The following is a 27871-nucleotide window of genomic DNA, read 5'->3' on the forward strand; positions in this document are numbered from 1 at the left end:
GATTTTAAAATAACACTGGTATGAGAACCCTGAATTTAATCTACCTTGTATCCTAACCAGGGTGACAATATAAACTGGTAATAAATAACTAAATCATTTATTCTTTGTTAAACAGAATTTTTAAAGAATATTTGTTTATTAGTTTCAGTTTTGTCCAGTTAAGCTGGTTATCCCAACTTTTACAGTGGATAGCTAAATGTTAAAAGTTTACTCAGATTTTGTTTTTTTGTGATGATAAATATGGCAGTCATCTTACACTTGACATCTAAGGTACTGTACATTATCACACGGGTACTCAGCAAATAAATACAAAGTCTATATGGACATGAAATATTGATTTGAGCTGCAATTATTTTACATTCTTACCTGTTTAATATTTTACATAGGCAACGAAAACGTCTACTACAACGTACAACACAATCGGCTTAGCAACCAGACGAACACTAAAACAATATTAAAGACATAGGCTATCAATAACACTGAAGATCAGAGATTTTTACAGTCGGTAACTTTGACGCAAGATGGCGTCAGTTGCGTTTGTTTGAAACGAAAGCGCGTGTCCGTGATATGATACGAGCGTGCAATCTGATACTTCGTCGCCACCGCTAAATGCTGCGCCTGATAAATCAAAATCACGTTTTCAAGAAAGACTTGTAATAAATAGACAAATATGACATATCTTCAACACGGCAACAGAACGGCATTATGCAAGTTCAAAAGTTTTCTCTTACCGTCACCGACGACATTTTATTTAGGCCTATTTATTTATTTATTTTGTGAGTAACGTTAAAAGTGTCTGATAATATTGCGGGATAAAACAAATAGTATTCAGCAGGTTGTGTGATCTCAATATGATCTCTTCTTCTTCGAGAAGCCTTTTCACTTGAATATACATCACAAGAGAGTAGAAAAGACATCATGCCGACTTTAAAGGAGTCATGAACTGAGAAATAAAATTTTCCTTGAGCTTTTGACATATAAGAGGGTCATCATACTATAAGAATATCCTGTAAGTTTCAGAACCGAAAACTTCCTTGTTAGTCCAAAAATAGCTTTTATTGTAACCAGGCCCAAATTAAAGGTGCCCTAGAGTTAAAAAATTAATTTACTTTGGCATAGTTGAATAACAAGAGTTCAGTACATGGAAATGACATACAGTGAGTCTCAAACACCATTGTTTCCTCCTTCTTATATAAATCTCATTTGTTTAAAACACCTCCGAAGAACAGGCGAATCTCAACATAACACCGACTGTTACGTAACAGTCGGGGTGTACGCCCCCAATATTTGCATATGCCAGCCCATGTTCACATCATTACACAAGCCTGTATTAATGTCTGGATCTGTGCACAGCTGAATCATCAGACTAGGTAAGCAAGCAAGAACAGCGAAAAATGGCAGATGGAGCGATAATAACTGACATGATCCATGATATCATGATATTTTTAGTGATATTTGTAAACTGTCTTTCTAAATGTTTCGTTAGCATGTTGCTAATGTACTGTTAAATGTGGTTAACGTTACCATTGTTTCTTACTGTATTCACTGCGACAAGAGAGCCATCGCTATTTTCATTTTTAAACACTTGCAGTCTGTATAATTCATAAACACAACTTCATTCTTTATAAATCTCTCCAACAGTGTAGCATTAGCCGTTAGCCACGGAGCACTATCAAACTCATTCAGAATCAAATGTAAACATCCAAATAAATACAATACTCACATAATCTGATGTATGCATGCAGCATGCATGACGAACACTTTTTGAGGGTTATATTAGCTGTGTGAACTTTGTTTATGCTGTTTAAGGCAAGCGCGAGCTCCGTGGGCGGAGAGCACGAGAATTTAAAGGGGCTGCAGCATGAATCAGAGCATTTCTAATTATGCCTCAAAATAGGCAGTTAAAAAAATTAATTTAAAAAAAAATCTATGGGGTATTTTGAGCTGAAACTTCACAGACACATTCAGGGGACACCTTAGACTTATATTACATATTGTAAAAAAACGTTCGATGGCACCTTTAACACAGTGTAGTGCCCTAGGGTGACCACATTTGAAGTGCCCTTTATTTCCATCATAAAAGGCATGTATGAGGACTACATGCAAAACCGTATGTATGTAAATAAATAAATAAATAAGCAAGCCCAAGAAAGACTGTTGCATTAACAGCTGAATTCAGCACCACAGACACACTCAGTAGCAAAACACACACACTGAACTTTACAAGCATCTAAGCAACTATCTAAAAGTGAAAACCGTTCCACAAATTTCAAATCGACAACAGCTTCACATATCTGCCAAGAAATAATGGTAAATAAGCCTTACCTAAGCAGAAAATCTTTTTTCTAGAATTTGTGCATGCAAAATTCTAATTAATGTTAATTAATTCTGCCTTCACGTGCTATTGGAACTATCGTAAATACAAGCTTCCTAGGTAAAAAATTGCACATGAACATTTACATATATGTGTAATCATTTGAAGCGTATTGTATGTTTTATACATAGCGAAAATTGCCTGCATTTGACTGAAATCACAGAATCGTCAGCCACCGGACTAGATAGATAGCACTTGTAACCAAGCCCAGATAACAACTCGTTGTGGAATGTGTCTCTTTATTAAGTAATAGTGCGACAAAAGACCGCCTTTGCAAAAGAAAATCACTGCCTACTTCATCATTGCAACTCTGGCCCCACCACCGGCGTGTTAGTGAGGTGACGAGGAGAGAAGAGCACAGGATCACTCACTGGGCTAAAAATAACATTATCTTCAAAAGAATCCTAATGTGGTTATTTATTTTCAACAATGTGAAAGTCTCAGTTGAGCTTTATTTATTTGTATTCGGTACATTTCACTGTGGATTCTTTGGTAAATCAGCCACAATTTCGACGCAGGCTTTGCAAACAGACTTTTACGATATGGACTCGACAGTAATGTGACAACATGTAAGTAACCATGTTAATTCTAATGCCTGATCTGTGACCAGTGATTTCTGATATGTAATGATTCATGTAAATCAAGTAGAGTAAATCAAACCAGTGACTTCACACTGTTTCTTTTAGTAGGATGAAAATAAACTTATTTAAACTGTGATTAAATTATATATAGAAAGAACGTTCCCTTTACAATCGCTGGAGAAGTTTATCACTGTTTATCAGTGCCTGAGTTCTGGACTCTCACCAAAACTCCTGTTATAATAAACGAATCTCTTATTTACATTGTGTTTGCACTGTTAGCCTAGTTATGATGAAAGCATTCGTTAGTGTGCAGAAGTCGAGTTAAAATGACGAGATCACTGCTTTCATACGCTTAATAACATGTCTGTGATCAGCTAAAATGCTCATTACTGCAACCTTTCATGCCATGATTTAAATATAATGCCATACATCTAAATGTAATACTATAATCAACACTTTTAATGATTAGTTAACCTTGAGAGCTTTCAAAACTTGTTTTTGAGAGAGTTTCACTGTTCCACATGTAATACTTAGCTATTTCATATACAACGATGTTAGGCAATCACAGCAGTCTCACAGTAGACATGCCCCTTAAAACAGAGCTTTCAAATAAGAGGGCTAAAATCAGGGGAGGAAAAATTCCTTTTATTTCTAAATTATGACCATTTTTGATGTAAAAATCACACTAACGTTATAAGTGGACCTCAGGAAACATTATAAAACAATGCAGTTCATGACCCCTTTAAAGTCTTCCACGAACGGCCATTGATATATGTGTGGTCTCTCATATTCAGGTTGGGCATAGGCAAAATCTCTTTAAAACTAGGTGCTTGTGTATACCCTAGACCAGAGGTCTTCAACCCTGCTCCTCGTACTATATTGAATGGTCGGCATCCCTATGCTTTATTGACACTGATTCATAAAGGAAATCTGACCTTCAGATTTGGAGGCTGTGGGCTCTTTGAGTGCGGTGACAGCGGCTGAATCTTTCCTGGTCCTCTTCCTCTCCTTCCCTGCCTGCTCTTCCCCCAGGTCAATGACCAGCTCCCTCTCAGAATCTGAGTCCATGTCTACATCCACAGATGCCGGCTGCCCGGCCTCCTCAGAGCTCTTGGGTTTCTCTCTGGAATCTGAGGATGCTTGAGCTGTTTTGAGTTTCTCAGGAGGTTCTTTCTCCGAGTCCATACCTGGTTTGTCTTTAGCTATAGGGTCGGAGGTGCTTTTTTGGCTGGTTTCTCCCTTGGTTGCTGTACTGGCCGTAGCAGCAGACTCTGTGCTGCTGTCTTTATCCTCACCAGCAGCAACAGATGGTTTTAACTTTTTCTTGGGTGGCTCTTTCTCATTTTTATCATCAGCTGCGTTTTTGTCTTGGTCACTCTTGGATTTCTGTTCATCGTCGCTGCCGTATTCACTGTCGCTGGAGTCAGACTTGTCAGATTCCTCTGAATCGCTGTGCTCTACACCTTTACACACATCCTCAGATATTTCATCTATACCTGTGAGACAAAGACCAGATAAGCAATGGCACATTTGCACATTTACTATCAATAATTCTTCATAAATAAAAAGGCTTTGTAAAATAAAGGACTGGACAGGACTATTTAAAAAAATAAATAAACGAAAAGTCTTTGTCTAACCTTTTTTGTGACAAAAGTTTTATTATAAATGTTTTTAAATATCTTGAGAAATCTAAAAGTTCTATTCTGAAAACTATTACATATTCCCAAAGGTGTACTGAACCCCATATTTGTAAATGCATTCACACCATAGACCTAGACTCCCTGTGTTCTACCACCACTAAAACCCAATTTTTCATGGACTTTTCAATATTTTTTTTTACATAATTGACATTGATTGTTTAATATCCTTACAAATACCATACAAATTCATATATGTCATCTCTGGGAAAAATCTGGGATTAAACGGGTTAAGCAAAACCATATTCTCATTAACAGGGAATAAATAGGCATAATTAATCAAAAGGGTTTTTTTGTTGTTGTTGTTTTTTTTTGTTTTATAAAATTCTAATTAAATGAAATGGTTAGCAGAATGTTGTTAATGGTGTGTGAATGGCACCAATGTGAATAAAACTGAAAGCAATTGCCACTGCAATTTTACGTTAATTTAAAGTGTGAAAACGGCTTTTGTGTTTCTGAACTCACCCAGCTGTGCTTTGCAGCTCTCTATGGTCTTGTCCAGGTTGAGTTGGAAACGGCTTCTGATTTGTCTCTTTGGGGAAGTGAGGGAGGGCTGAGCCCCCTGCTGCTGTTGTTGCTGGACACTTTCACTCAGCTCCTTTAGGTCCATCTCTGCCTTACTACGATCTGAAAGAAATCATAAGGCTCTCACTAAGACCATTTATGAGCATATAAAAGCATATGGGTGGAATTAAATAAAATTAAAAATTTTGAGAGAGTTTACCAATTTTTTTTTTTTTTAGGTATATCTTGTATAAATAAGATAAATAGTTTTTTTATACTTTTATTCAGCAAGAATGCATTCACTTGACAAAAGTCAGTGAAGTAAATACAAAAGATTTCTATTTTAAATAAATGCTGTTCTTTTGAACTTTCTATTTGTCAAAGTATCCTGGAATAAAATGTATCATGAAAATATTAAACAGGATTAGGGATAATAATTAGTATACAATACAATAATTAAAAAATAAAACCATCTCGAGATTAAAGTTGTTAAATTTTGAGAAAAAACTCGTTAAATTTCGAGAAAAAAGTCGAGATAAAATGTTGAGAAAGTCATTAAATTACGAGAAAGTCATTAATAAAGTTCTCGAAATGTAACTACATTTTTCTCATAATTTAACGAAATTGTTCTCGTAATTTAAGGATTTTTTTCTCGTAATTTAATGACTTTATTCTCAACATTTTATCTTGACTTTTTTCTCGAAATGTAACGAGTTTTTTCTCGCAATTTAACGAGTTTAATCTCAACATTTTATTTCGAGTTTTTTCTCGAAATTTAACGAGTTTTTTCTTGAAATTTAACAACTTTAATCTCGAGATGGTTTTATTTTTTTTATTATTGCTTGGCCCTAATCCTCTTCTGTAGTTTTCAACATTGATAATAATAAGAAATGTTTTTGAGCACCAAATCAGCATATTAGAATGATTTCTGAAGGATCATGTGACACTGAAGACTTGATTAATGATGCTGAAAATTCAGCTTTGCCATCACAGGAATAAATTACATTTGAAATATATTTAAAATAGAAAACAGTTATTTTAAAATGTAATAATATTCACAATATAAATGCAGCTTTTTTGAGCATAAGAAAACAAAAACATTTAAACCCCACACTTTTGAATGATAGTGTATATTCAGAAAATAAATTTAGCTATTTTTTTTTTATCAGATTAAACAATTAATCAAAGAAATAATCAACAGATTAATCAACTGATGGAGGTTTACCAAGGTTGAGGTTGAGGATGCTGCCAGTGGTGGGGGTCTTCTCCTGTTTAACCGGGGTGCTGGGAGCTGGTGAGTGGAAGGGTTTAGGGCTCTCTAAGGTGTTGCCCGTGAGACCCGCTCTAGGAGGGGCAGGTGATGCTGTAAGAGTGGAAATGAGCTTTATTAATACATACTGCTATATTTGAATACTATTATAACATAATTACATTAATTACTGTGTCTAAAACTATAGCAGTACATGTTTTTGTCAGGTTGCTTCTGAACTCTACTATATCTTCAAAGCCCTTTTCAATATATTTGACTTCACAAGTCCATATGCAACGCAACAGTGTGCATGTTTCAGTCATATATATACCAGTGCAATCCAGTGACTCCTCTCCAGTGCTGTAATGGGGCAGGGCCGCTCTAGCATGACCTTTCTCTGCAGTCTCCTGTTCTCCATCAGATCCCGTATGGGCAGAAGAGTTAGTGCTCATTGGTGAACGAGGCATGTCCGTCAATGAGATTCGTCTTCCTGTCCCGCCCCCTACGCTCCCACTGGACACCATGCTCTTGCCCACGAGCAACTTAGGAGATGCCGTTACATCAAAGCTAAACTTGATCTTCTCAAGTTTTTCAGGTTTGATGGAGCCCGCGCCAGGATTTCCCGGGTCCACAAGCATCTGAAACTGGTTGTCTGGTGTGTAGGGTGTGCGGAATGGGGCGTAATTAAAGACTCCAAATTTTTTGCGGATGTTTTCTACATACACCTCCATCTCCTGCATGGCACTGTTGAAGATGCTCTTGGTCTTTTTCACAGAGAAGGGAATCTCTTTGGACATGAGGTAGCAGTTGTTAATAGGAACCCAGGCCCTGTATTTTAAAACGAATAAGTTAGAATAAAATAAAACAGAATGAAGTTACATATATAATAAGTAATTATGTGAAATGTCAAGTAATTTTTCTGCACAATATCAATCACAGCCAATCAAAACATTTATTTAATATACAGATATCAGAAGTGGAGAAATGCAGGGCTGCAACAACTATCTAATCTATAAAATTTCAACAATAAAATCCATATTGAAAGTAATTTGTGCACTGTTCATAAACAAGCTCAGTGACGTATAATTATATGAAAAACATCTTATGGAAAAAACATTTGGGGGAAAAACAAGGCACCACATATGTTAAATGTCAATGAAATAATTAAAATATTCTTTTGATGAAATATTTGATGTTAAATAGATTTTAAATTGATAGTAATTTTTAAGTAAATGCACATAATGATGTTTTTATGAGTATTGTAACTGTAAATGAATGTAAATGTTTCTTACAGGATAAAATAAATTATTTATTTAGTAATTTTTTAAAATCTTTTTATGCACAAAATGGATAGAATAAACTACATTTAAAATTGACTTTATTGCCTTCAATTTGGAGAAGAACATTGGGCAGAATGTGGAATATTATTTTAAATATGTATATACATTTTTATCGGATTAATCAATTATTCAAAGAAATAATTGACGTGTAGTAGGGCTGTTAAAATGTGCGAATATGCAACACTGTTGATGCTCACTTCTGATTAGGACTAAAAACTCAGATTAACATGGAGCAAATTAAGTTATTGATTGACATTTTGCCACATAGCGGATGGTTATGACATGGTTCAATGGTTCCTCACCTGTCATGTTGCCCAAAGAACCGTGCATCCACTTGTCCATCTTTGTCTCGAAGAGCTTTGGCAGGCCAAAATGGGAATCCCTTCAGCTTGGCCCATACCAGAGGGTGGGGGTTGCTCTGATGCACACACATATTTCATGAACAGATGGGTAACTCACACTGGTTACTATGTGAAGAAGGAATTTCATTTTGTTTAGTGTAAAACACTCACACATGGTTCACAAAACCAGTTGTCCCTTTTCTGGCATGCAGAGAGATAGCACTCTGGACAGACCTCGATCTCATTCATCTGAAAGGTAATTCATGTTTAAAAAACTGCCACTGAACAAAGCTTATTTTGGCTTATAATTCTTATAAATTACAATACATACTTCATGCTCGCAGATTTTTACAATAACTTTAGCCGTTGCTGTAAGTTTATGGTTGCCTAAGAAAAAAACAGATGGAAACAGATAGTTTTAAGATAAACACTCAGCAGAAACAAATTTGACAATACTGTGGAACTGTTAACAACCAACCTCCATTATAAATGATACAATTGTGCAAAATCCACTTCACATCAGCCAGGAAAGCCTCAGTGGAGCCATACATTTTCTTTTTGATATTCTAAATAGGAACAAAAAGTGAACACACTAATGAAACCCTTTCATAACATGCCAGATATCATACATTCCTAAGATTTGAAAATGTTGATTTTTCCAGAGTCAAATGCTTCACTTTCACCTTTTCTAAAGTGCAGAGATCCATGGGATGAAATATATACTCTGCATAATCAGGATGCTGTTCTAACGACACCGGCTTCTGAAATGGTTCAGTCTGGGGAAAAAAAGAGGGAGAAATTTTGTATTGAAGGTATAGTTCACCCAAGAATTAAAATCATTTACTCATATTCATGTCTTTATATAACTGAATGACTTTCCTTCTTCCATGAAACACAAAAATAAATATTTAGCAGAATGTCCAAGCTGTTTTTATATAATGAAAGTGAATGATGACCATAAATACTGTGCATGATTTAGTTCTTTCAAAAACGATAAAAATTTGGTCTATTTCCACAAAAAGCTATCATATGGTTTCAAAAGATCTGAGATGTAGTGCATGAATTCTTCTGATAACTTTTGCTTGAGGCTTTTTTTGGAGCTTAACAGCCACACATTCACATTTAGATCAACATCAGGGCGAGGAAATGAACTGTCTTGACGAAAGTGCAATAATGCCCTCACTGTCTTAGCATGACTGGTATTGAGCAGAATATCTTTCACTTTACCACCTCCACCAACTATGGCATTTAGACTACAGGCCAAGATAGTAATACTATATGATTGATACTACATAAACACTCCAAATATATTGGAGACATTTGTTTTCCCAAATAAAAGTCTTTCTCTGTGAAAAAGTTTGGAGAAGGTGAGAAGATAAATGAGATTTTTCCTGTTAAGAAAGACTGCTCCATGATCTGAGGTGGCTCTTTAAGGGTGTCTTCACATTTGTTTTTGTGTTTTACTGCTTTTTGTACACTGTAAAACTGCTTGAAATAAAAAAAAGTTAAAATCTCTTATTGGTTAACTAAGTTATTAATTGTAAATGGTTTAAGATTGCATTATCTGTAATTTTACTTTAGAATACTGTAAAATGTATGGTTTTTAAAGTAAAAACTATGAATTACTATATAATGTATGTTGAAAATCAGTTAAGGGACATGACATGATATTTTGCCTTGTTCATTGTCTAGTATATTGGCCATTTATGATGAACTCTGATTTATTGCATGGCTTTCTATTTTGCCACCTATGGTGGTTATCAGTGCATTTTAAGGTAAAAAGCACATTTAGATTTTGATAGTTCAAGTAGCATGGTATATTAACATTACAGTGCCCTCCACAATTATTGGCACCCTTAGTAATTATGAGCAAAAGCAGCTGTGAAAATAAATCTGCATTGTTTATCCTTTTGATCTTTCATTTAAAAAATTCACAAAATGATAACCTTTCATTTAAGGAAAATAATTGAAAGTGGGGGGAAACTTACATTATGAAATAAATGTTTTTCTCCAAAACACGTTGGCCACAATTATTGGCACCCTTTTATTCAAAACTTTTTGCAACCTCCTTTTGCCAAGATAACAGCTCTGAGTCTTCACCTATAATGCCTGATGAGTTTGGAGAACACCTGACAAGAGATCAGAGACCATTCCTTCATGCAGAATCTCTCCAGATCCTTCAGATTCCAGCTCCATGTTGGTGCTTCTTCTCTTCAGTTCACTCCACTCATTTTCTTTAGGGTTCAGGTCAGGGACTGAGATGGCCATGGCAGAAGCTTCATTTTGTGCTCAGTGACCCATTTTTGAGTTGGATTTGATGTTTGTTTTGGATCATTGTCCTGATGGAAGATCCAACTATGGCCCATTATTGGATTTCTAGCAGAAGCGGTCAGGTTTTGATTTTTTATCTGTTGATATTTGGTAGAATCCATGATACCATGCATCTGAACAAGATGTCCAGGACTCCAGCAGAAAAATAGGCCCACAACATTAAAGATCCAGCAGTATATTTAACCGTGGGCATGGGGTAATTTTTATTCATGTGTGCACCAAACACATCTGGTGGGTTTGCTGCCAAAATGCTCTTTTTTTAGTTTCATCTGACCATAGAAGCCGGTCCTGTTTGAAGTTCCAGTCGTGTCTGACAACTGAATATGCTGGAGATTGTTTCTGGATGAGAGCAGAAGATTTTTCTTGAAACCCTCCCGAACATCTTGTGGGGATGCAGGAGCTGTTTGATCATTCTTTTTAGGCTTTCTGAGACTCAAGACTCAACTAACCTCTGCAATTCTCCAGCTGTGATCCTTGGAGAGTCTTTGTCCACTCAAACTTTCCTCCTCACTTCACATTAGGACGATTTAGACACACGTCCTCTTCCAGGCAGATTTGTAACATCTTTAGTTGATTGGAACTTCTTAATTATTGCCCTGATAGTGGAAATGGGGATTTTCAATGTTTTAGGTATTTTCTTACAGTCACTTTCTATTTTGTGAAGCCCAACAATCTTTTGCTGCACATCAGAACTATATTCTTTGGTTTTACTCATTGTGATGAATGATTACGGGAATTTGGCATTTGTGTTTCCTCATGTTTATTCTCCTGTGGACAAGTACAAATGTAAATATGAATGGGAATATACTTCAGAGATATTTTACTCATAAGAATTTCTAGGGGTGCCAATAATTGTGGACAACATGTTTTGGAGAAAAACATTTATTTCATAATGTGAGTTTCCCCCCACTTTCAACTGTTTTCCTTCAATGAAAGGTTAGAATTTTGTGATTTTTTTGAATGAAAGATCAAAAGGATAAACAATGCAGATTTATTTTCATCCACCTTTGCTCATATTTACTAAGGGTGCCAATAACTGGCGGGCACTGTATATCACTTAATGATATAATGGACAGGCATAAAAAGTTGTTTAGATCCTACCTGTCTGATCGTTATCATTTTGTTTATGTAAATGGGGAATTATCTAATTTAACACCAGTAAAGCATGGGGTGCTGCAAGGGTCTGTTTTGGGCCCTCTGCTAATATCAAACATTAGTTTTCATTGTATGCTGATAATACCCTGTCATATATTTCATCTAGACCAGAACACTTCTGAATTATCCAAGTTGACAGAGTGTGTTAAAGATGTAACCTTTTGGATGACCTGTCATTTTCTGCTATTAAATTCAGATAAGACAGAGATATAAATTATTGGACTCAAAAACCTAAACACAGAAGCCCTTACATCTTGAACGATGTATTATTACTTCATCCTCTACAGTTAAAGATCTGGGTGTTATCTATATTAGACCACAACTTTTCTTTTGAAAATCATATTTTGCAACTTACAAAAAGCCTTCTTCCACCTCAAAAACATCATAAATCTACAGAACATGTTGTCTGTTTCTGATGCAGACAAGCTAGTTCATGCATCCATGACCTCTAGACTGGATTACTATAATGGTAAAAAGTTTGGATCAGGCTCTTATGAAGATTTTCAGATCACCAAACATTTGTGAGGACTTCAGATAACACAAACTCTGAATCAACATACAAAATTGCCATTTTTTCCCATATATTGTAATCATCACAACATGTAAACATTGCTTTACCATGCTCATTGTTTTTGCTTAAATGAATATATGATGTTAGCTAACTTCATGATCTGCATCTGTATATATTGTCTTAGAACTGTAAATTTCTGCAATATGGCCATTAGTTTAACAGTCACCTGATAACAGATTACTCTTAATTGTAACATAGAAACATGCATTTTCCGCGAAGCTTCTTTGAAACAATATGTATTGTGAAAGCGCTTTACAAATAAATGTGAAATTAATTGAATTGAATTAATGAAATATATGGTTATAGGTTATATGCCATTATATCAATATGTCATCCTGTAATATTGGAAACATTATCACGGTATTTTTTTTTTTTAACAATGAATTTCTTGCAAACACAGCTTCCAGTTTTTTCCCCATAAATTTAACAATTTTTTTTTACAGTGCCCTTTGGATTAACCACCAAAACTTTACATGCACAGAACTTTGTGTTGGTCTGCCGTGTAGAAAAACTATTTTAACCCAACCAAACAAACCAAATGCTCTAATGTGAAAGCAACACTAAAAAGCACCATTGAGACGTACATGGAGCTTTTCAGGTGTGCTAAATGTGTCTGTACCTGTTCTAGGTAGAAAGGGGGCTTTAATTCTCATTTCATTTGGAAGTATTCAATTTTTTTTTTTAAAGTTGGACAATGGTAAAATTTTACATCATTGCTTTGTTTTTGCACTAGATCTAGGCACAACTCTCTAATGTAAACTAAATCCTGGATCCACTGAAGGAACTGAATCAAAAGTCATGAAACTTACACCTGGCTGCTTCATCTTCTGAAGAGCAAACTTCAGCAGGAAAGACAGCTGGTCCAATGTAAGCATCGTCATAGCTTTACTCTGGGTCTCTATGCACTCAGCAACTGTTATTTTCTGTAAAGAAAAGAGAGAAAAGCCTAAAGTCAACATGAAATCAAAATGGACAATTAGGGAATATTGCAGAATTATTATTATAAATTATTTATCCATGCACATCATTATATAATTAAAATTCACATGCCCTCGTAATCTTTATACATCATCTCTTCTCTGATGATGTGTTTACTGGTGTGAGGGCAGGACAACCTGTCACTTACATGAGATCACAGCAATAGCAAACCACAACAATCCAATGATCCAATCAATTCCCGATGGACAAACTCAAGTCCCACCCAACATTTTTTCTTGTTCAAGAAGCCGTTTCACTCGGATATTCATAACAATAGGGAAGAAAAGACTATTGCAACTTCCGTTTCATGCTTACTTTACAGCTTTCTTTAAATGCAAAGATTAAAAACATGTTTCTATATCATAAAAAACAGATAAGAATAAGTTTTAAAAATGTATTGTAAACTACAAAAATGGGTCATTCAGAAAACATCGTCATGGTATATGACTGCCCCCATTTACGCTTCAGCTTATGTTCGGTATTCAGCAACTTAGTAACTTTTGCATTTCACATGCGAAAAGGTTAGCCAAATAAAAAGAGGTCATTTACACACAGTGTAGAAGTTTCAAATTTACATTAGCAAAATAAGCATGTTTAATTCAAAAGGGTGGAAAATTGCCAGGCAATTATAAATTGTGACTTTTATATTATAAATGGACTTTGGGAAAAAATAAAAATAAACCAAAAAAATCTTTAAAAAAAAAATTCCGCACTGTTAAGATGATTTTTTAAATTTTTTAAATTTTTTTTTATTTTTTTAGACGAAGTGGAGCCGCATGAGCCAGTACCTCACATTCAGGACAGAACCAATCTCCTTCGGGCTCTGCGGCCAGTTTGAGGCACTTAGCATGGTAGACGCGCGGGCAGAGCTCACAGCAGAGCACCTGGCCCTCGCGGTGGCACACCCAACAGTAGAAGTCATTCCGCCCGTCCTGCGGTACAACATCAACAGGGTCTGTGGTGAGTGCGGGCTGCTTCACATAGTAAAAGGGACCATGTCTTAGTTCTGACTGGAATGCGGGCGAGAGAAACAGAGGGTCGGGGTTTCAAAACAAGTATTAAAGGTAACAAGACAAAACAAGCAGGCACAACAGTTATCAAAAAGGGAGTGGCATGGAAGGACAAAGGAGAGCAAATGTAGACGAATGGGTACTGAATTAATGGCATTTCAGTCTGTAACACAAAGGTAAATGCATCCTTGTTAGAGGCAGAAACAAGCTCAGGTCTAATAATTCATAGCAGCTGCATCAACATGAATTATAGTCTGTCCCTGGATACACATTTCTGCTTAGCTTGCATGACTGCCACCTGCCTTGAATTTTTTTGGCTAAGCTCATTATCTGTCTCATACAACCCAAATTCCGGAAATGTTGGGACGTTTTTAAATTTGAATAAATAAAAGCTATAAGATTTTCGAATCACGTGAGCCAATATTTTCTTCACAATAGAACATAGATAACATAACTGTTTAAACAGAGAATTTTTACACTTTTATCCAATAAATGAGCTCATTTCAAATTTGATGCCTGCTACAGGGCTCAAAAAAGTTGGCATGGGAGCAACAAATGGATGAAAAAGCAAGAAATTTGAAAAGATTCAGCGGGGAGAACATCTAGCAACTAATTAAGTTCATTGACATCAGGTCTGTAACATGATTAGCTATAAAAGGGATGTCTTAGAGAGGCAGAGTCTCTCAGAAGTAAAGATGGGCAATCTGTGAAAGAGTGCGTAAAAAGATTGTGGAATACTTTAAAAACAATGTTCCTCAATGTCAAATTGCAAAGGCTTTGCAAATCTCATCATCTATAGTGCATAACATCATCAAAAAATCTCTGTATGTAAGGGATAAGGCCGAAGACCTTTATTGGATAGCCGTGGTCTTCGGGCCCTCAGACGACACTGCATCACTCATCGGCATGATTGTGTCAATGACATTACTAAACGTGCCCAGGAATACTTCCAGAAACCACTGTTGGTAAACACAATCCGCCGTGCCATCTGCAGATGCCAACTAAATCTCTAACATGCAAAAAGGAAGCCATATGTGAACATGGTCTAGAAGTGCCATTGTGTCCTGTGGGCCAAGACTCATTAAAAATGGACTGTTTCAAAGTGGATAAGTGTTCTATGGTCAGACGAGTCCAAATTTGACATTCTCCGGGCTAAAGAGGAGGGAGACCTTCCAGTGTGTTATCAGCGTTCAGTTCAAAATGCAGCATCTCTGATGGTATGGGGGTGCATAAGTGCATACGGTATGGGCAGCTTGCATGTTTTGGAAGGCACTATGAATGCTGAAAGGTATGTAAAGGTTTTAGAGCAACATATGCTCCCCTCCAGATGACATCTATTTGAGGGAAGGCTTTGTGCATTTCAGCAGGACAATACAAAACCACATACTGCAGCTATTACAACAGCAATAGCAAATTTAAAAAAACGTCCCAACATTTCCAGAATTCAGGTTGTAAAACTGAAGATGAGGACCTTAGGTTATTTGTGAAAATTAATGTCACTGTCAAAGTGGTTTGGATCCCCTGAAAAAAAACATCGGTAGCGGTCGACTCAAGAGGGTTTATCAATAGCCGATACCAGGGCTTGACCAGGGCTTGTTTAGAGGGGTCCTAAAACAGGACAATCAGGTTTAAATTCTTTTCAATCTAAAACCACAGAAAAACAAATGGCCCAACAAGTGACTATATCATAAAAAGTACATCTATATCAGGATGAAGGTAATGATGAATACCATCAAATCTTGCAGTGTATCACCACGAAGAAGCCACCCAAAAGACAAAAAAAAACAAAAAAAAAAACAGACAGACACTGAAATTAGTGAATGACTGACATGCAGGACTGAACAAGGGCTTGTAAAGGGAGCGAAAATTGCACCTGATCTTTACTGCTATTAACGGCTCCTGGTTTTTTCTTCTTTTTCACAGGACTGGAGGAGGATTCGGAAGGGGAGTGTCCATTTGAGGAGTGAGGGGGGCTGGAAACCTTGCGCTTAGGGACGCTCCTTTCCGCTGACCCTTGATCAGAGCCTGCACAGTAATAGGACAAATTACTGATGTGAACATAGTACAGGTAAAACTGTACTAATAAACTAAACCATACTGAAAAACATCAACAAATATGGCAGCTGACACTTTTGCGCTGTTTTCACACTTGAATGTGGAAATAAATGTGGCATTCTCATCACATCAAGGACAATTCTCACCCTTGGATCGTGTTGCGATTTCCATCCCTTCAATTGCATCTGACTCCTTCCCTTCTCCTTCAGCCAAACTGCCACAATAAAAAGAAATTAATGATATTAAATGTCCATTTTTACACCTATATCTACTGTGGCTTTACTAAAATTATGCTTGAATTCATTTTTCACCTTCATGCAGAAAGTTTTTAGCAATTATGAAGCTAAAAAACATGATAAAATCTAACCTAACTTCGCCATTTTACCAAACACCAAAAAAGCAAATGCCTCCATATAGTATTACACTGAATTCAGGCTTTATGTCAACAGCTTTGAATGCAGAAGAGAAGGAAGTTCACAGTGAATGAGCCCTTTGACGTCAGATTCACAGCAGGGCCTCCTTCGAAATCAACACAATATGCTTATTCTCCACTCTGAGGGCCCGCTCGTTCTGGACAAATGCTAATCTGAATCCAAAATGCACACTTACAGGTATCTTATACTTATTGCTGAAGAAGCTGAACGTTAAGAATAAGCATATTAGATGAAACATCATGTGGCAGTCCACATACAAATGAACATTTGATACTAGCGAAAACAAATCAGCTGTGGCCTTTCCTGATGGTTTCGTTAACATAAAAACATCACATTTATGTAAAAGGCAAAGCAGTTTCCTTTCTGGATAATAATAATAATAATGTGCTTTTCTCCAATCAAAGGCAGTTCAGTTTAGTTATAACGCTGGCAAAGGTAGTGCCAAGATGGTTTCCTCTCACTGCCAAGAGAGAAATTTCTATTAGAAATCCCAATAAACACACAAACACCATCTGAATGTGATGTGCACATCAGAGCGATGGTCCATAACTCATCAGATATACTGTCGGTTGATGCCAACGCTAAACCTCAATTTCAATTTTGGATGTGGCACGTAGACTTGAAACCTTCCATGCGACATAACATTTTCCATTTCAGCCATTTTGCAGCCTGAATGGTTTTAAAAAGGCCCCTTTTCTCTCCTGATGCCTGGGTCATTATCGCACACGCCCACCATTTCTCGTTCATGAACTGAGGAACAGAGCACATCCTCTTAGAAGAACAAACCTCAAAATTATCAAAGACAACAATCACCCAGTTATTGACAGCCACAAGGTCTATTCTCATGCGTTTGCACTGATGTGGCAGCGATATCTTGCTGTGTCCTGCACCCCCAACCTTCAGAGATGCAGATGGGGAGGGGGTGTGTTGACAGCATGCACAAGGCAAACATCTGTAGAGCATGAGCACTTGCCATCTTGGCCTCCTCACGTCCAACCTACATGCACCATCCACTCCCCACCCACAGCAGAATCCAGTTCTTCTTACACAAGCAAAAACGCGAAAACATGAGTTAAAAATGGCAAAATACAGTCACAGATACTCGTATAACCTTAAAATACAAGATTCCTCCCCCCAAAAACACACAATCCCACTAGCATTGTATGATCCTCCATCTAAAAACTGACATATAATAACAGCATACCTTTTTCTTTACAGGCACAGTACACAGATTCTTCAGGCTGAGCCTTTTAAATATGTTTTTTCAGATTTAAAGGCAGTGAGGGATGAGACAAAGATGGGTGCAGAATTTTCCAGAAGGGCCTTGCTCTCCCTGCTGCTCTCAGAGCGATTGTCAATCTTTAACCTCAGCTGTGTGCTGCCGATTGGTTTGAGAGCCACACGGAGGCGCGTGATTGGGCGGCTGGCGCTGTGTGTGCCACACAGGCTCTCCCTGCTCCCCTCTCTCTGCTCTGATACACTGCTGCAATGCAGGGAGGGCTGCTGCTGCCATTTACCAGGAAAATACTCATATTCTGCTCTGAAAACTACCGGTGTGAATAAACACAGGACGTAGATGTTCAGACAAACATGTCCGATGGTTTTATTCTTTTCCTCCTCCTGCAGTCACTGCTAAGGGCGACCATTTTGATCGCATTCTCTCTCCTTGCCGCGTTAAGCAAGAGCCGGATGGAGATTTGACAAATGAGCGGCTTACAGGAATGCAGAAAGGGCCTTGTAAACACCATGAGACAAAGAAAAGGCTGGAAAATGTAATCGGAGTCATGGTAAATTGCAGGTCTTGGGAATACTCCTTATGTTCACCCATTTAGCTGCTCAAGACTGACTTACAGTCAGCCGCCTGCCAAAATGAGCTCATGTACCAACTAAAAATAATATCAGTTTGCACAGTAATGTTGTAATAGGTTCAGTGACATGATGAAGCTCATTTTTCGGTCTGGATCTATTGTTTTGGGGATTTTTTTTACACATTTAAAATACAATTTATACATATAATGACATATAATACTGGGCATGTTTTTAATTTTTAATCATTTAGATTTTTTTGGGGGGGGGGGGGCATAAAGTAAAAATGTCAGGGTGGTACTGTCTTGATAATGAAGAAAAAAGCCTAATTATTATCTTCCTTGCTGTTTATTTAGAAAAAAAATATATTTTAATAAAACTGCTTTACTGCAACATTTGAAACACTTTGTCCAAGTCATGTGGTATAACCAAAGAAAATGATGAAGAAAATAAAAACAGGAAATTATGTCACAGAGAGGACCCCTATGGACCCTTTACGACTTTCTCAAGGTCAATAAGTCTCTTAAATATCAGATAATTTGACCATTTTATGACAAGACAAGGTTAGTTCAGGTTGTAAAATGTCATGTGGTGCGACTTATATTTATCAATGAATAATTCGTGATGATATTTGTAAAATATATACATATATTATTATATATTTATCATGAAAAATATATTTTATGACTTTTTTTGACAGTAATGATTAAAATGTGTAAACAGTTTTATTCATGGTGCAAAAAAATGATGGTTAGACCACATGAAATAACATACATTTGAGTGAAATACATTTAAAATTGAATGAAAATATTTTTAAAACAATGAAACAAGAATTAATAATGAAAACCTTTAAAGCAGTGGTCTCAAAATCAATTCCTGGAGGGCCACAGCTCTGCACAGCAACTCACACCTGCTTGGAAGTTTCTAGTAATCCTGAAGACCTTGATTAGCTGGATCAGGTGTGTTTGATTAGGGTTGGAGCAAAACTGTGCAGAGCTGTGGCCCTCCAGGAATTGAGTTTGAGACCACTGCTTTAAAAGTTTCCTTTTTTCGTGAACAATGTTATTTGTCTATTGCTAATAATTGTAATAATCCTCTGCTCTTTTTAACACATAAACTGACTCATCCCCCAAAAATCTCAGCAACAAAAGAAAAAATCCCATGTCTAGAAGTACGAGCTCAAAAAAAGATATCAGGAAATCACAAGTGCACATACACTGTCATTCAGACAGGTGACACCAACAGACAATCTGGTTTAACCACTTACGTTAACAGACACACTGTGAAATGCGCAGGTTATTTAGCAGACAGTGACTGCTACAGCAGGTTAAAAAATAAAAAGACCTCAGTTTGACATTATGGTTGTGGAAAAACACCACTAGTCCAGAGTCCTCTCCTATGACCTTTTGATCAGACCCTTGCTAAATTAAATAAGTCTCCAAATACTTGCCATCCAAGAGAAATATTTAAAATACTGGATACAAACGCAATATTAATTATGCCACATCAAGAAAAATGCTTATATTCACACACAGATACAAAAAACATCTTTGTGGTTGCGCAGCCGAAAAAGGAAGTCTGTCTGAAATGGCAGCCAACTCATACCACAACTAAGTTTTGATAAAATGCCTGGCCTGTACTGACTCTTTACAACCCGAGTAAACAGACAGAAGCCTGTATTTAACTTAGAAAGGCAAACACAAGCCTAATTCCCCATCTATTTATAGAAAAGAAAGTCTCTTCTATTACAGATCCAATAACTCTGTCAGCAAAACCAATCTGCTGTATGCTTTTGCGAATTAGGCCTATATCCTGAGCAAAATGGACATTCAGCATTATGTCGGCCATTGAAAAGTGTTGCTTTAACTTGCAACCTGAGCCAAAACTGCTGCTCGTTCTTTCTGCCATTCTACGTGTGCGCTTCCTCTTACAGCCTGCACTGTCTGCTCCTCAGGGCCTTCCATTTTGAGAGGCCTGGCCTGTGACATAACCTGACACGACTGTGCTCTTCTCCGGCTCTAGAGAAACATTACTAGCAGAGAGACCAGAAGAGGCCATTTTGGTCACAGTGTTAGCACAGGTCAGTCATGCGATCCTGGAGACTAAAACACAGTGTGAGTGTGATTTCTGAGTTGTCTCTGCCTGCCAGGATCCAGCTCTTTGGAGTTGGGACAGGTTTTGTCCCCTGTCTCTCAGAAAATCCAGCATTTCTGCATGACATAATTCAACCATTAGCATTAACAGGTAGTGTAAAAAGCATATAAGCAATGAAAAATCTCTTACCTCTGTGGATGCATGGCTTAAAACACAGTGGGTAATGTCAATGCTTATTAAAACATGGAGGACAGCCCTCCCTCTCTCTCTCTACACAGCAGTCTCGGCTCTCCAAGCCAGCCAAGCCAACATTGTGATAACAGCTATGAAAGCACTTCCGTGATTGGCTGGTTTTCACAGGCAGGATGAAAGGCAGCGGCTGATTGGCTGATACGTTTCCTGAGTAAATGTCTTTTGTTCAGTACAGACAGGCTGTGGCAGGATTTTGGACTCAAAGAGGAGCTAGGCCTTGATCTGTACAGCTAAAACCGAGCTAAATTACTCAACCTCGCACAGTCAGCCTCGTGTTAAAGATGTTTTACGCTTAATTAAAACAAATAATTATTAAAGTTACAGCAGTGTCACTATACCAGGCCTTGAGTCCTGAAATGAAACTCTGCACTGAGAGAAAAATCTTCAACTTAAATGATGAATATCAAGTTTTTCAGCCTTAATACATATATTTGGATACATATTATATGCAGTTATAGAAGTTCACTCAATTTGTTAATCATTCACTAATTCTTACAACATCATTGATTCTACAAAATCATAAAACCTGGGTTGGCTATCTAGTTGTTTCTTGAAGTACTGTTACTGTTTTACTCTAACAAATGTATTTTGTATGCCTTACAATGATCTTAACAACTGATTTCTGGCTAAATGTGGGGGACATTTGTGGTCATTAATCAAACTATAATGAGAGAGACTTAAAGTCGGCATGAAACGGAAGTTGCTATATTCTTTTCTTCTCCATTGTGATGCATATCTGAACAAAAACAGCTTCTCGAACAAGACAAAAAGTAGGGCAGGATTGGATTTTGTCCATCTGCAATTGATTGGATCATTGGATCGTTGTGGTTTGCTATGGATGTGATCTCATGTGAGTGACAGGTTGTCCCACCCTCATGCCGAAAAACACTTCATCAGGAAGTGTCACGTCATTGCAAGAGGGAGGGGAAGTTTATTTAAGCTCATTTAGGGTAAATCATTTCTAATAAATACTGCAATATTCCATACAAAATAAGAATCATCAGTTTTGATTTCATGGTGACTTTAAGGCTGGAATATGTGACAATTTTTGTCCACATTTTTGCCCCGAGTTAGCTAGTTAGCGAAAGTCAGAGCCATTCTGCAGTTGAGTTGACAAATTTCACAGAAAATAGTGCATTATGGACACACTGATTTTTTTAGTTTGATATTTTGAGCTGAAGACACATTTTGTCTTCATGATGCCGCACGGCGCATGTTTCCAATGTTTTAAAACTTCAAAAGTTTGAAAGTCGTTTAGTTGTGCCCAGTAACATTCACAAGTTGGCCAGAATATGATGCCTAATGTTTTAAAACTTTTTGAAAAGTTGTGTAGTTCAGCTTTAACGTAAAGTCAAGATGTTATGAGCATATGTTTCCGACATACCTGAGAGGGAGGAGTCTGGGCACAGCTTATCTAAAACCCACTCTAGTTAGACAGGTTCTGAAGCACCTTTGAGTGAGTCATCTGCCAGAACACACCACATGCAAAACTTGTCTTAGTATCTAAAAAGAAACAACAAAACACACATTTAACCAAAGAAAACTCCTACTATTTTTATCATTTATAATGCTAAACATAACTAGATGCTCTATAGTAGGGTTAGGGTTCAAAAATCTGATGTGAAGGACACTGAAACTAATACATTTTTACTCAAAATATCTCATTTTGTGTTCCACAGAAGCTTTGGAACAACTTGGGTGAACTATCCACATATGTTTTTACATTTGTCCTCTCCAAACTTGAATATTTGGTTACATCTTTGTTCCTAGATATACCTTTGGTCCTTCCTTCATGTCAATTAACAATAGTAGCTCAGTATTTCTATGACATATAAATGTGTTACTTATCACATAACAAGCTAACTCATTAGCAGTGGTCATGAATTTAATCTGGCAAGGTCACATATCTCTGGTGGAAAGATATAAACACTACTCACACACACAAAAAAATGGAACCAAAGACGGTTTCACATTTCACAGGACTGTCAAATATCCGTCACATTTTAAGTTTTTAAAATACAAACACAGTCAAATGACTTGTGTGAGAATGTATTACTAGCACTGAGTAACAAATAGTTTCGTTGCAAATCACAGACAAGATTTTAGTACAACATATTTCACAGATTTGTAATAGCATCACTCAAAACCGTTTAAACAGACTTTTAAATAGGCCTACTTACACAATTCTTCAATTAAAAACGTTCATTGAGGTCAATACCGTTCAGCGAGGCCTGTAAGGTCATGTCACAAGATGTCCACTAGAGGAGGCTATTCAACTTGTCTGCTCCTCATGTTGTCATCTATGCTGAGGACAGCTGTCTGAGACTCCCTGCTGCATTAATAAATCAAAACACATACTGACACAGACACACACTCTCACAGCATGGAAGATCTCAAGCCAAAGAAATATTGATGATATGGAGAGTTTTTCCATAGGCACGCTGATTTCATTCAGCTCCATATCTACAGTATCTTTCAGATGAGTCATGGGTTTAGTATATATAAATATACTGTATATATATATATATATTTAAGAAAAAAAAGATTAAAGATTAAAGACTTAAAGATATTTAAGTCTTGAAGATCTACAGAGAGATCTATAAGTAATATAGCATTTCATTTATCTCTTTTATGAAACACCTGATTGCCTCAAGCAGCCTCAACCCCAGTGATATAATTTCCTAACCTTATATTAAAACAGACGTAATTATTGCACTTTCAATTTCATACTCAATGCTCATTCGTACACTCCTAACGAGGTGATTTAACCTAATAAATCTTTAAGGCACTTCATCTGGAGAGGGGATGGGTGAAAGAGAGGTTCATGACTGCATGTTTGCAGGTAGAGAATCTATAGATGCAGATGATTGGGGGCTAATCTCCTGTCCTTTTAAACTGCTATCTCCTGTCCTTTCAAAGGGGACAGACAGTGAGGGGGTTGGGGGGTAAACCATCTCACACTCTCGGAAGGGGGAAGTCAGATTGTGCTGTGAATTGGGGGAGGGAACAACAACAGGTCTATGGGCCTCTTTCTGGGTTTCTCAAGAATGTTATTGGGGCACCCTCAGTCTTGTGGTCAAATGCGAATACGCTCATAACTTCAATTTTTCATCTCATATAGCGTGTTATGATTCATCAATATTCAAAAATACCACTCCGTTTCAACCTGCGGCATTTCCTTGAGATTAAATTAACAAAGTCGACAAATAAAATTTGAAAAAAAAAAAAAAAATTTGAGTTTTTCCTCAGTGGTTCTTGAAGCTAAATTGCTTGATGCTTCAGTTCCACGTCTAAGTTTTTTGGCCAGATGAGACCAGAGGTTGTATAGCAGGGAACTGTCATGACAGGAAACAGCAAGCAATGAGCTAATTACTACTCTCTCTCTCTCTCTCTCTTTCTCAGTCTGACTCTCTCATTCTCCCCTCCCCCTCCCTCCCACCGTTCCTACCTCCCCTCTCTTTTTCCTTCCCTCCCTCCCTCTTTAGCGCTGTCTCCTCCAACAGTTGAAATTCTACACTGGTATGCCTCAGAGATCACCATGGAGACGAGTTCATTGCTATCTTCCATGTCTGGTCTTCAGAGGGCAGAGCACTTACAGCCTCTGCAGACCACAAGAACACCAGTGCATCCTAAAACACCCTTTTGACCATTCAGTTCTCTTGCATGAAGATTATATGTTTTTATTATTTGATTATTATGTATATCACACATCCACATGTTTTGTTTTTGTATCCTCCTGTACATACAATCATCAGAAATGAACTTTTTTTAATTACTTGGCAATATTTGCACACTTACAATTGATTTTCATGGGCATTTTTACCTTTAAATTAACATATTTCATTGTAGCCATATAAAACACACGGTTTGTCACCCATTTGGATCAATTTGCCACCAAAAGTGACAAAAAAATACCTGAATATTTAAATGTGGAGGCACATTTTTATACAGGCTATACTTTAAAATTGAAAATTGAAATACATTCTGCAACGCCAACTTATTTGAAACTTCAAGTAACTGTTCAAGTGATTGTGTATGGCGTAATGTGTACTTTGTGTGTATAATATGTACAAATGTATAAACTGTGTAGGCCAATATCGTGTATTATTTACTACATTGTCTGTTTCTGTCACTACTGCAATGTTGTTGGACCACACGAGAGTTATGTATATGTTGTAGTGACAATAAAGTGATTTGATTTGACTTACTGTGAATAAAAAGGTGTGCTACGAACAAATAATTCGATCTCTCGCGAAGACAGTGAATTAATCACACTCAAATTATGTAAATAAAGGAGCACGTCAGCCTACTCATTAGGGATTCGTGACTGTTATCTCTATGTGGTCCTTGGATGAGCTAAAAATAAATGCACTATATTTTTTTCTACGATATTGCTACTACTGCCCATCTCCTACTGGATGTCTATTTTTCGATCTGCGGGGGTTCATGTACTTGTAGTTTCTTTCCTCTTTAGCTCTGTGTGGAATGCGCTGATAGCCCGGATTGCAGAACTACACTACCCAGAACTCCCCGCGCGCATGGTTCAGGCAGGCTTCTTTAAGCTTTGGGAGTGTTTCCCATTTAAACAAACATAGCTAATGCTGAAGATGGCGGATGCGTAGAAGTGGCTTAAAGAAACTGGAGTGTTTCACGGGATACATTTACACCGGTAAGTGAACCGAAACACTTCATCGCGATCGTAAATGGAAACATTTAAGCAATTGTTGTGTTCGTGAAACAATGTTACGTGATGCCGGTTATTCAGAAGTACATTCTTGTCCACGGTGAGGATCTTGCCACCTAGTTATTCTGCCTTTGAGACAATAATCGTAGTAACACGGTGTTGCCAGATACAACATTCTCCAGCATGTTTGTTTACTTTTCATAACAAGCTCCGTTTGTGGATTTTTGTATTTTTCTGTGACCATAATAACATTTTGCCATTAATAGACGCAGTTTAACACTGTTTCCCTAAGTTAATGAACATTTTGGAGAGGTTTGAATCCAGTTTGAATCTTTTGAGATGAACTACAACCCAAAATAATTAAGTTATTTGTGACTTTAATGTACTATTGCCGTTGTTGGTTAATATAATATTGAGATTAATACAATAATCAATGGAGTTTTTCCTTGTTTTAAATCTTTGATCAGCAGCGAGTTTGTTTACCATTTTGTGGATCACCTGATAGTTTACATGAGCTGAAGTTAGTTTGCTTAAGCATAACATATTCTTAACCCTTTATCTGTCACTGTCTTAATTACATATTTTTTATAAATTCTTCCAACTTTTTCATTCTGGTTTTTAATGAAAAACTTATTGACCTCAAACGATCCATTCAGGTGTATTGTGTGGTGTTATATTATGAGGATGTTTTGTTGCTCTCAGTTCAATATGATGAAGTTCAAATCACCCAAACAACAAGATGGTTTCCTGGTTAATGACACTGAGGGTGGAGATTAAATTATCATAGGTCAGGAATGAACAAATCAAAGCTAGGGATTATTTACAGTGTTTTATGCTTTTATTTTGCTGCCAATGAAACTGTGCTGTATTAATCAGTTGAAGGGTTAATAAAATTAAAATCAGCACTGACCACTTTAGTGATGCTCAAGTCAGCCGAATAACTCTTATCTTGTGTGCATGTGTGTATATATAAATATATGTGTGTGCATTTATTTATTTATTTTTGTATTGCGTATTTATGGTGATAAAGTGTCATGTAGGTTGTACCGGCTGTATTAGATGCTGGAATAATGGCTGTGTCTCAAACTCCAGTGATCTCGCCACCCAGACAGTATTGTTAGACATGGCAGGCGTGTACTTTGTGAACGGAGGAACATGAACGATTCTTATCAGAGTCATCAGACACTATTTTTAACACTTCCATTCTTTGCTCTTGCAATGTTAATTGCAATGATTTAGCCTGAGGTATTCAGTGCACTGCAGCGCTACTGGAAATTTTGAGGAAGTTCCACTGAATTCACAGCGATTCACGTTTTGTAGTGATCCAAATGCAGCAGTTTGTGAGCTAGGAGACTTTGACCACATCCTACCGTTTCAAAAATATTCACTGCCCTTTTATAGAAACATAACAGAACCACATTTGTAGGACCAACGTTTCCCTGAAATCCACATGCATTTATGTTGACATATATATACGCTTTGAAATATACTTTTTGTTATTATTTGCACACTGAAGGCACAGGTATATAACCTGCTTGCACTGTTTAATAACATATTGTTAGAACCAGTTGCCTCTACAGTGTATCTTCCTGATAATTATGTTATTAAATTTCAAAGCTGGGTCTGCAGCCTTTTTAGTCAGTACTAGTGCACTTCTTCACAGCTTAAAAATAGTTTAATATAAGTGTGAATATTTTTGAAGCATTTCGGTGGATGTATGAGAACAGAGCATGCGTTATGCACAGCGATGTATGTTGGTGCTCAGACGCTACGGGACCCACGGATGCCCTGACTGCGTGTGGGAAAAGACCCTCTGAACTCTTCCTCACACTGGTCGCAGGCTGAGCCCCCCCTTCCCCCTTTATCTGTTCCTTTCTCCCCAGCTCCCTCTCTCTCACACGCCGAGCGTCAGGCTGCATTAACTATGAATCAATCTTGTGTTGAACGCTTTGACTGCAGATGGGGTTAAGAATTAAAGGATGCATAGATTCTCTGTCCTCGTCCATTTGTTAGCTCTGGCTCTATAACTCATTAACTCGGACACTCTCAGGGGAAGAAAAAAATGCTTGTGCAAAAGTTTTCCCATGATTTTTGAAGGACCATCTGAGTTTTGATTTGAACATCTTATAGTTTTTTTCTTATTTTAATGTCCATTGTTGTGGTTCAAGGAATAGTTAACGCAACAAAATAAAAAAATATATATTTTTATAATTTTTAGTGATGTACCTATATATCTTTTCAATGTAATGATACTGAATCAGAACAACTGGAGGCAAAAGCACCATAAAAGTATTATAAAGTTTGAACAAGTAACTTGTGCACTTTTTGTTTCATGTCTTCTGAAGCATTTTGCAATGAACTGACCAAAATTTAAGCTGTTATTCACTGATATTCTTGCCACCCAGTGGCCATAAA

The 27871-nt window shown here is 37.1% G+C and overlaps 2 protein-coding genes across 12 annotated transcripts in view; one reads left to right on the plus strand and one right to left on the minus strand.

The window, feature by feature from the left end:
* Window positions 1–25129, minus strand: part of zmynd8 (zinc finger, MYND-type containing 8) — a 36548-nt gene extending 11419 nt beyond the window's left edge. The window contains exons 1-16 of one of the 11 annotated variants that reach the window (XM_048172713.1): window positions 24981–25129; window positions 22991–23104; window positions 22157–22275; window positions 16333–16400; window positions 16005–16156; window positions 13910–14131; window positions 12953–13066; window positions 8770–8862; window positions 8565–8652; window positions 8418–8473; window positions 8258–8335; window positions 8048–8163; window positions 6737–7233; window positions 6382–6519; window positions 5118–5279; window positions 3891–4451 (exon numbers count right to left, since the gene is read on the minus strand). In XM_048172713.1, coding sequence (XP_048028670.1) covers window positions 3891–4451; window positions 5118–5279; window positions 6382–6519; window positions 6737–7233; window positions 8048–8163; window positions 8258–8335; window positions 8418–8473; window positions 8565–8652; window positions 8770–8862; window positions 12953–13066; window positions 13910–14131; window positions 16005–16156; window positions 16333–16357 — 2302 coding nt within the window. In that variant the 5' untranslated portion in view covers window positions 16358–16400; window positions 22157–22275; window positions 22991–23104; window positions 24981–25129. Of the gene's footprint in view, window positions 1–3890; window positions 4452–5117; window positions 5280–6381; window positions 6520–6736; window positions 7234–8047; window positions 8164–8257; window positions 8336–8417; window positions 8474–8564; window positions 8653–8769; window positions 8863–12952; window positions 13067–13909; window positions 14132–15861; window positions 15870–16004; window positions 16157–16332; window positions 16401–17824; window positions 19271–20300; window positions 20637–20709; window positions 20853–22156; window positions 22276–22952; window positions 23105–24980 lie in introns of those variants that run through there. The other 10 variants (XM_048172712.1, XM_048172714.1, XM_048172716.1 and 7 more) reach the window with 10 other exon arrangements.
* A 162-nt stretch (window positions 25130–25291) lies between these two features.
* The window catches only part of ncoa3 (nuclear receptor coactivator 3), a 55860-nt gene continuing 53280 nt past the window's right edge, over window positions 25292–27871 (plus strand). Inside the window, exon 1 of the mRNA XM_048172710.1 lies at window positions 25292–25441. The gene's annotated coding sequence lies outside the window, so the exon portion shown is untranslated. The remainder of the gene's footprint in view (window positions 25442–27871) is intronic.

This window comes from Megalobrama amblycephala, linkage group LG21, assembly GCF_018812025.1.
Source record: "Megalobrama amblycephala isolate DHTTF-2021 linkage group LG21, ASM1881202v1, whole genome shotgun sequence".
Taxonomy (NCBI): Eukaryota; Metazoa; Chordata; class Actinopteri; order Cypriniformes; family Xenocyprididae; genus Megalobrama; species Megalobrama amblycephala.